Source organism: Galeopterus variegatus, unplaced genomic scaffold (assembly GCF_000696425.1).
Source record: "Galeopterus variegatus unplaced genomic scaffold, G_variegatus-3.0.2 Scaffold3419, whole genome shotgun sequence".
Classification (NCBI taxonomy): Eukaryota; Metazoa; Chordata; class Mammalia; order Dermoptera; family Cynocephalidae; genus Galeopterus; species Galeopterus variegatus.
Genome location: NW_007729530.1, coordinates 106439 through 116321, shown reverse-complemented (window position 1 = coordinate 116321; position 9883 = coordinate 106439). Strand labels below are relative to the sequence as shown.

The window sequence follows — 9883 nt, the reverse complement described above, 5'->3', positions numbered from 1 at the left end:
TGTGAGTTGTTCTTAATGACTAAGAATTCTTATGACAGTTTTTTAATCAAAATGGATTTGTAATTATTCATCTAGTATTTCCCACATTTTGGGTTACATCAGTAAGTATACAGTCTAATTGTTCTCCTAGAGTTTTTTTTCGATTATGGAGTTTTCAAACATTTACAGAAGTAGAATAGTTTAGTGAACCCTATTTACCATTTGACCAGCTTGTTAATTATCAGTGCATCATCAGTCTTGCTCCATCTCCCCTCCACACTCTACTCCTATATCACAATCCCATAGTTATTGTTTTAATTGAGGTGTAGTTTACATATTCACAATTATTTCTAGGAAAATCCAGACATTGCTTCATTTCCTCTACAAGTATTTCTGTATGCATCTCCAAATATTAATGATTAATGATTAAATGTTAAAACACAGAGACCCATGATACCATTATCACCTTAAGACAAATTAGCAATAATTCCCTAATGCATCAAATTAAATATCCAGTCAGATTTCATGTTTTTCCTATTGTTTTATAAATTATTATGATCATTATTATTATTTTTTATTTATTTTAATTGGGATCTAAATAGGGACTATACATTAAAATTAGATGATAACATTTCTTAAGTCTTTTTTTGATATCTTTGGGTATATCACCTATACGTACCACCTGTATCTCTTTTTTTCCCTGCAGTTTTTTGGTTTACTTCATTTTGTTTGAAGAAACCAAGTAGTTTATCCTGTAGTGTTTTATACAGTCTGCATTTTGCTGATTGCATCCTGTGGTATCATTTAACATGCTTCTCTGTACCCTGTATTTCTGTAAATCTAGAGCTTCAATCAGATTTAGGATTGCTTTATTTGTCAAAAATACTTGCTATCGGAAGGCAAATATTGTGTACTTCCAGTAGGAGATAAATAATATTTCTTTGTCTCTTTTTGTCATACTGCAGCCATTGACAATCATTGCCTTGACCCATTGATTCAATAAGGGTTGCAGAATGATAATAATCTAATCCTATCATTCATGTATCAACTTGAATCCCTTTATAACAAAAACTTCCTATTATTAATTATTTGGTTATTCTGAGGTACAGAAAGGCAAAATAATGAGTTGGTTTCCAAGCATCTTCCTAAGATGACCAGTGGGCTGTTTATTTGTGCTAGTGTAATTATGAACTCTTGGATTTAAACGTGTGTGTGTGTGTGTGTGTCTGTGTGTGTGTATTTTCGTGACTGGATGGTAAGGGGATCTGAACTCTTGACCTTGGTGTTATAACACTGCTCTAACAGACTGAGCTAACCAGCCAGCCAAATTCAAATATATTTTATGTGCCTTATACTATAGCAGTTATTATCTTTGATGATGTACAAATTGCTCCTTATTTGGCAATTAAAGTTTTATTCAAATTGGCCCCTTTTTGACATGATTCTAGAAGTTTTTAGTAACTTTCTTATTTTCTGGTGTGATAAGATGTTCCAGGTTTATCACGTATATTTCTTGCCTCAGTCCTGGAACCAGTCATTTTCCCAAGGATGCACCTTTTAGGGAAATGGTATTTAGAGATCACAGTCTGGAATCCTCAAGCTTTGTGTATATTTGAAACTCTTCACAAAACTTGTTAAATTATAATTTAAAGAGTTTTGAGACTTCTGGTCAAGATGGCAGAATAGACGGTCTCCAGTGTCACTCTCTCCCACAAATCAACCAATTTACAACTATAAAAATGTAACATCAGCCAAGCTGGGGCTGCAAGAGCTCAGGGGAAGAGAAGGAGAGACCTACGGAGTGCATGAAGGTGGGAGAAGCCACAATGAAAGAAAGAAAAAAACATTCTGTTTCAAGCCCCAGCTGCTTCCAGGCTGGAGCTGCTGAGCACACAGGGCAGGAGTTGGCAAAAGCCACAACTGTCCTTCAGATGAAGCTGCTTGGAAGCAGCAGGGCAGAAGAGGGCCTTGGTGGCCCCCAGGCCAGCAAGACCACTAATAAGGTTCCCGTGGACCCACATAGGACTGAGGAGCCACAACTTTAAAAAAGGAGCCACTCAGAGGCTGGTGACTCATTGCAAGGAACTGGAGCACAGCCCATCCCATGGGAAGTATTTGGAGCATGGGTGGTGGGGGAGACAGGCTGACCCTGGGAACATTGGGGCACAGCAAGGACAGCTGATCTGCCCCACAATCAGTGTAGGACCACTCACAGGAGACTGCTCAGGAATATAGAATTGCATGGGGTGCAGTTTGATGAAAAGACTCAGCCATGGGCTGGCCCGTGGCTCACTCGGGAAAGTGTGGTGCTGACAACACCAAGTCAAGGGTTAAGATCCCCTTACCGGTCATCTTTTAAAAAAAACAAAAAAACAAGTACCCACAACCAGAGACAAAGTTTCATATATATATATATATATATATATATATATATATATATATATATATATATATATATATATATATATATATATATATATATATATATATATATATATATATATATATATATATATATATATATATATATATATATATATATATATATATGAAACTTTGTCTCTGGTTGTGGGTACTTGTTTTTTTGTTTTTTTTAAAAGATGACCGGTAAGGGGATCGCAACTCTTGGCTTGGTGTCGCCCGCACTGCGCTCAGCCAGTGAGCACACTGGCCATCCCTATATAGGATCCGAACCCGCGGCAGGCACGCCACTGTGCTCCCAAGCGCCGCACTCTCCCGAGTGTGCCACGGGGCCGGCCCCAAAGTTTCATATTAACTAGTAAAGGTCTCATTTCACCAAAGAACACCTATAACACCTAGAAGGACTGGAAGTCCCCTGTGCTACCAAGCCAGAAAGGGGGAAGGGCCAGGGACCTTGGCCACACCCCCGACACCCACAACCAGTCCTGAGGGTGGGGCCTTGGGCCTCGGCCATACCCCTTGATGTACAGTGAGGCCAGTGATGACCACCGAGCCACCAAAGGAAGTGCCCTGGGCTCTCCTGAGTCAGGGTGGTGGGGGACCAAGGGCTTTTGCCACATCCCCCTGAAATCTGCACCCAGCCTGGCAATGACCAAGTCACCACTGGAAGCCCCCTGGTCTCCCCTGTGGGAATGAAGGGGGTGCCATAGGCCTCAATCCCACCCCTCCTCCTTCCATCCCATTTCCTTCCCCTTTCCCCTCTCCCCCTCCCTCCCAACTGTTCTGCAACAACATCATAGAAAGTAAAAAAATAATATTAATAAAACTACATTTGCTCTAAAAAAAATTTTTTTTTTCCTTTTTTACTAACCGGTAACGGGATCGCAACCCTCGGTGTCGCACCCATACCGGGGACCGGCAACGGGATCGCAACCCTCGGTGTTGTGCCCGCACCGCGCTCAGCCAGTGAGCGGGAACTGGTCTCCACATGGGATCGGAACGCTTGGCGGGAGCGCCGCTGCGCTCCCAAGCAGCGCACTCTCCAGTGCACCACCAGGCCGGCCCATAAAAAAATTTTAACCTTACAAAGTTTTGAGGTTTTGGAGGTGACCTTTTAATTTTTCAGTTATTAAGTAATACTTGAATGCGTGCTCATGTAAAAGATTTTAAGAAGCATATTGAATAAATGTGGGACTCTTCCTTCATACCCCTACTTTCCCGTCTTCCCTATGCCCATTCTGTATCTCAGAGGTAATACCCTTTATAAGTCTTGCATTTTGTCAGACTTTTGCTCTGCATTTACATATTTACATACAAGCATGCATATGTAAATGCATGTATTTATATGACCAGGGGTGTACTCTACATATTGTTTTATAAGCTGCTTTTTATTTAATTTTGTTTATTAATGTTCAATATCAATATGTGTAGATATCCCTAATTTGCTTTAATGGTTTTAAAATATTTCATATGATAGTTACATTTTTGAAATCATTTATGTATTAATGAACATCTGGGTTTCATCCCAGATGAAAGTGAAGGATTTGTGGGGTTCTTCCATTATAAATGTAACATCCTTGTCTGTATGTCTTTGTATATGGAGTCTTACAAAAAGAATTAATTGGGTTAAAAGGTGTATGCATCTAAAATGTTTATATATACTGCCAAATTGAACTCCAACAAGGCTTTAACAGTTAATACTCCCAACAATGTATCACAATATCAGTTTCCCCACATCTTCACCAGAACTAGATATTATTGTTTTATATTTTTCCAATCTGATACATAAAAATTGGTTTAATATCAATTTTTGTCATTCATGTAGCAGATAATTTTTGTTACTCATGTAGCAAATACTATTTTTTTCTACTGCTACTATTCTTCAATGGTGTCTTGCCAGAGATTTTTAATTGTCATACATTCAAATCTGGCAACTTAAAAAATAGGCATTTTGGAAAAAAAGGCATTTTGAGGCTTTATGTTCTTTTTTAGTATTCCTTAAAATTTCTAAAAAAAAATTTCTGATATTTTTTCTAGTATTTTTAGAATGCTTACTTTTAATCTCTGAGATTTGTTGACAATTTCTTCCAAGTTGATAGATAACTATTTATTAGTTTCTCTTTTTCACACATTTGAATTGCAACTTTTATAATGTACTAAGTTTTCATATTTTGAGTGCATTATTAGACTTTATTCTATTTTTTTTCTTTTCAACTCTTCTAGCAATGGCACTCTTTTTATTATTTTGACTTTATACTGAAGTGTATTTCAACAGTTGTTCTGCTATCATTGCTCTTTTAAAATATTTTCTTTGCTATTTAATTATTTTAGATGAAGGTTCTTATCTGCCTGTTAAGTTTCAGAAGAATTTTTGCTGAGATTCTGATTAGGTTTATATTAAATTTATGGACTGACTTGGAAAGAATTGACACCTTTACCACACTGAGTCTTCCCATCCAGGAACATAGTACAGGAACTTCTTGTCTTACATGGTATTGTGGGATGATAAAAAGGATCAAGGTGAAACCAGGTTTGGGGTAAATAGGATAATTTAGTCAGGCTCCCTGGCTCAGGTCTGGGTGGAGGGTCCAGCAGCACATTCTTTTTTTTTTTTTCCCTTTTTTTGTCTTTTTTACTGACTGGCAACGGGATCGCAACCCTCGGTGTTGCGCCCGCACCGCGCTCAGCCAGTGAGCGGGAACTGGGTCTCCACATGGGATCCGAACCCTCAGTGGGAGCGCCGCCGCACTCCTAAGCGGCGCACTCTCCAGTGCGCCACTGGGCCAGCCCCAGCAGCACATTCTTAATTCTTTGGCTTTGGTGTTGTAAGGCTGTACTCTAACCAACTGAGCTAGCCAGATATTTCTCTTTCTATTCCTGGATTGTTTCACTTAACATAAGTCCTCCAAGCTCATCCATGCTTTTGTGAATGACAGGATTTTATTTTATTTTATTTTTTTTAGGGCTGAATAGTATTCCGTTGCATATATATTGCACATTTTCTTTATCCATTCATCTGTCAATGGACACTTAGGTTGATTCTGCATCTTGGCTGTTGTGAATAGTGCTGCAGTAAACATGGGAGTGCAGATATCTTTTAGATACACTGATTTCTTTTCCTTTGGATATATGCCCAGAAGTAGGATTACTGGATCTTAGGATAGTTCTATTTATAGTTCTTTGAGGAAACTTCACACTGTTTTCCATAGTGGCTGTACTAATTTCATTCCCACCAACAGTGTATGAGTTCCCCTTTCTCCAAATCCTCGCCAGAATTTATTTTCTGTCTTTTTGATAATAGCCAATATAACTGGGAGATGACATCTCATTGTGGTTTTGATTTGCATGTCCCTGATGATTAGTGATGCCGAGCATTTTTTCCATTTGTACTGTTCATTTGTATGTCTTCTTTTGTGAAATGTCTATTCAGCTCATTTGCCCATTTTAAAATTGTTATTTTTGCTATGGAGTTGTTTGCATTCCTTGTATATTCTGGATATTAATCCCTTGTCAAATGCATAGTCTACAAATACTTTCTTCCATTCTGCAAGTTGTGTCTTTGTTGTTTCCTTTGCTTTGCAGAAGCTTTTTAGTTTGATATAATCTCATTTGTCTATTTTTGCTTTTGTTGCCTGTGCTTTTGGGCTCTTCTCCATAAAATCTTTTCCCAAACTACTGTCCTGAGGCATTTCCCCATGTTTCTTCTAGTAGTTTCATAGTTTTCAGTCTTGTATTTAAGTTTTTAATCCATTTTGAGTTTATTTTTGTATATGGTGAGAGGGATCTAGTTTCATTCTCCTGCATGTGGATATCCAGTTTCCCAGGACCATTTATTGAAGAGACTGTCCTTTCCTCAATGAACATTCTTGGCACCTTTCTTGAAAACCAGTTGGCTGTAAATGTGTGGCTTTATTTCTGGGTTCTCTATTCTGTTCCATTGGTCTAGGTGTCTGTTTTTATGCCAATACCATGCTCTTTTGGTTACTATAGCTTTGTAGTATATTTTGAAGTCAAGTAGTATGATGCCTCTAGCTTTGTTCTTTTTGGTCAGGATTGCTTTGGCTATTAGGGGTCTTTTGTGGTTTCATACAAATTTTAGGATTGTTTTTTATATTTCTGTGAAGAATGTGATTGATATTTTCCTACTGATTGCATTGAATCTGTAGATTGTTTTTGGCAGTATAGTCATTTTCAGAATATTAATCTTCCAACTCATGAACATGGGATGTCTTTCCAATTCTTTCTGTTCTCTTCAATATCTATTAGTGTTTTATAGTTTTCCTTGTATAGATCTTTCACCTCCACAGTTAAATTTATTCCTAAATATGTAATTTTTTGTAGCTATTGTAAATTGGATTGCTTTCTTGATATCTTTTTCAGCTTGCTTGTTATTAGTGTACAAAAATGCTACTGATTTTTGTATGTTGATTTTGTATCCTGTGACTTTTCTGAATTTATCATTTCTAAGAGTTTTTTTTTTGTGTGTGTGTGTGGAGCTTTTAGGGTTTTCTGTATGTAGGATCATGTCATCTGCAAACAGGGACAGTTTGACTTCCTCCTTTGCAATTTGTATACCCTTTATTCCTTCCTCTTGTCTAATTGCTCTAGTTAAGACAGTATCAATATTTTGACCACAGAATCAATTATTTTCAGTAGCTTTCTTAAACTATATATTGTCAAATTACAAACACTGTAATCAGTTTGAATTTTTACAGTTTTTCCCTTATCAAGGAGAGGTATGATATAGATAGAAGTTAGGAGACGTGGGATGTGATCTAGGTCTGTAGGACACAGGCTAAGCAACCCTTCAGGCCTGATTTCTTCTTTGTGAAGTAAGGAATATGTTTGAAGTGACATTTCTGGGTCTTCTGTGAGGACCATCACAACCACATACCTCCATCTCCCCCCTCCCCAGTTCCCTGTGTCCTGCTCTCTGACCCCTCTTGATGCACAGTAAAGGAGTGACCCTCCTTTATTTATCATGGCCTAGCTACAGATAATTTGATGAGGAATGACCCTTTAATCACCCTGGTCCATGAGAGGTTCTTTCAGAGAGTTTTCCCAGGAGGAGTGAAAGACAGACAGCTGGTCTGTCCCAGCCTCTAGACAGACGTGATAGAAATTTGAGAGTTGTGAAGTGACTGTCTTCCATCATAGCAACTGAAAAGTATCACAGTGCAGAGAGTAACAGTGTTTACAAAGAGAGTGACGCTCAGGCAAGTGTATGATGGGAGCAGAGATGAGAAAGGAGAGGAGAGCTATGAATTTCTAGGAACCAGTTCTAGGCCTGCCTGGGAGTCTAGGCACACGCTGAACCTCAGGTTCCTGGGACTCTGCCTCTGAACCGTGTAATAAATTCCGGCTTTTTCCTCGACATTGCTCCAGTTGGTTTTGTTACATAAAGACACAATCCTAAACTAATAAAGTGGGCTGGATCTTTTCCTGATCTGCAAACCAGGCCGTAATTTTGATACAGATCAGTAACAATCCTTATGAACGATCTTTTGTCCTGAGCCTCACGAGATTGGTTCATTAATCTACCTCAGGTTAAAGGAACCTGGGTAACTTTGTGTGGTTACAGACATCTATTTTACCTGTTTTTGCTCACCTCTAACTCTCCAAGTCAGTCTCTAACAAAATTATGCCATTAATACTTCTCCTGTATTTTCCCAGAGATCTGCATAATTACCAGGCTTTAGTCAGGTATCAGAAAAGCTGTGTTTTTACTGCATCTGACACCAAAAGAACATAAAACTAAAACAAATGGGAGTTATTATACATGAGATGAAATTTAATGTAAGGCATTTATCTTCTATCCTATTTCAAGCACATGCTCAAGAAAAATTAAAGAGCACCTTCTCGGTTTTAATGACTAAATAGTTTGGTCTTAAGACTGGGGCTGCAATAAAAAACAAAACAAAACAAAAAACAAAACTGGGGCTGGCTGGTTAGTCATGGGTTCCGTTTCCCCATACTGGCCAGCTGCCAAAAAGAAAAAAGAAACCAAAAACTGAATGTTTTGTTTTGAGTGTCAATTTAGATCTTATTTTTTCCCAAATATTGAAACATAAAATTAATCTTATTTAATTAAACAAATAATGCATTATTTATTATTTTCTACCCATGGAGATTTTGAGGAGTTTTACAATAAAAAAGAAAACCAAACAACAACAACAAAAAAAGCCCCCCAAAATAGTCAGGGAAGTGAAACTAAGAAAAATCTTAAAAGGCCTATCAGAAGCCACTTAGAAAGAGGAGAGACGGGGTAACAGGAACCTAGCATAAATTGGTTATTAAAACTGGGCATTTGAGGATGGCCGGTTAGCTCAGATGGTTAGAATGCCATGTTGATAGCACCAAGGTCAAGGGTCCTGATCCCCATACTGTCCAGCTACCAAAAAAATAAAATAAGGCATTAAATTTATCTCTGAGGGAAAACATTCCAGTTTGAAGAAAATATTTAAGACTGCCTTTTCCTGTTTCTACATTTTCATTTATAGGATATTTTTGGCATTGTATTAATAGAATTCAAAAACATTGTATTAATAAAATTCAAAAAATTTTTTTCAGTGACTATGTTATTCGATCATTAAAAAGGCCAAACGAAACAGTGTGTGTCTAGAACCCCAATCAGTCAAGTGATGAGTCACAAACAAACTGAATATACTCTGCCTGTCACCTCCCCGCCCCCCTTTTGATTTTTCTGAAAATCCTGAAGGTCACAGAGGTAGAGATGGAGAAGATGTCTAAAATCAACAAGACTTAAGAAGACATAGTAGTTTTTAAAGTGATTTTTAAAAAGTTCAGTATATTATAGTGTTGATAGTGCACTAGATTTATACAATATTTCTAGAAATACCATCTTCAAGAGAAATTTTTATTAATTTGATGCTTCTGAACATAATAAATGAACCGAAAACAACATTTTAGTTGGCTTGGAAGATAAGATAAATTCCATTTAGGTGAAAATACATAGGAGCGCTATGTACATTTAGGCAGATATTCTAACTTCTGTCTTAGGTTAATGGTTAGGAATGCACTTGAACGACAGTGAAAAGTTTTACATCATTTCTAGTCGGAACATTTCAACACTTTATCTAAAATGAACATGATGTCACGACAGCGAAGTAGCAAAACACGCACGTGAGGTTAGAAATGACGTCCCCGTCACACACGGACGCTTCCCGGGCCCCCTAGGCCACGTTGCCCCTCTTCTTCTGCAAAGCTTTCATCAGGTCTGACATGAAATCTTGCTCCCCGCTGCCCGCCCCGCTCGGGGATCCTGGGTTCTCTTGCCTCTTTGGGGGGACGGGAGGCCTTTTGGCGGCCGTGGGGGGCGGCCTGTCGGACTTGGGGGTCAGCGCGGCAGGAGGCGGCGGCGGCGGCGGCGGCGGCAAATCAGAGCCCGCGTCCCCCACCAAAGACGGCGGGGGCGGCGGCACGAAGTCCGGGGGCGATTCTTGAAAATCCGGGGGCGGCGGCG

At 38.7% G+C, this 9883-nt stretch overlaps 1 protein-coding gene across 1 annotated transcript in view; it reads right to left on the bottom strand.

The window, feature by feature from the left end:
• Positions 1-9263: 9263 nt before the first annotated feature.
• Positions 9264-9883, bottom strand: part of APBB1IP (amyloid beta (A4) precursor protein-binding, family B, member 1 interacting protein) — a 52357-nt gene continuing 51737 nt past the window's right edge. Inside the window, exon 14 of the mRNA XM_008585000.1 lies at positions 9264-9793. Within this exon, the coding sequence (XP_008583222.1) occupies positions 9568-9793 (226 nt within the window). The 3' untranslated portion in view covers positions 9264-9567. The remainder of the gene's footprint in view (positions 9794-9883) is intronic.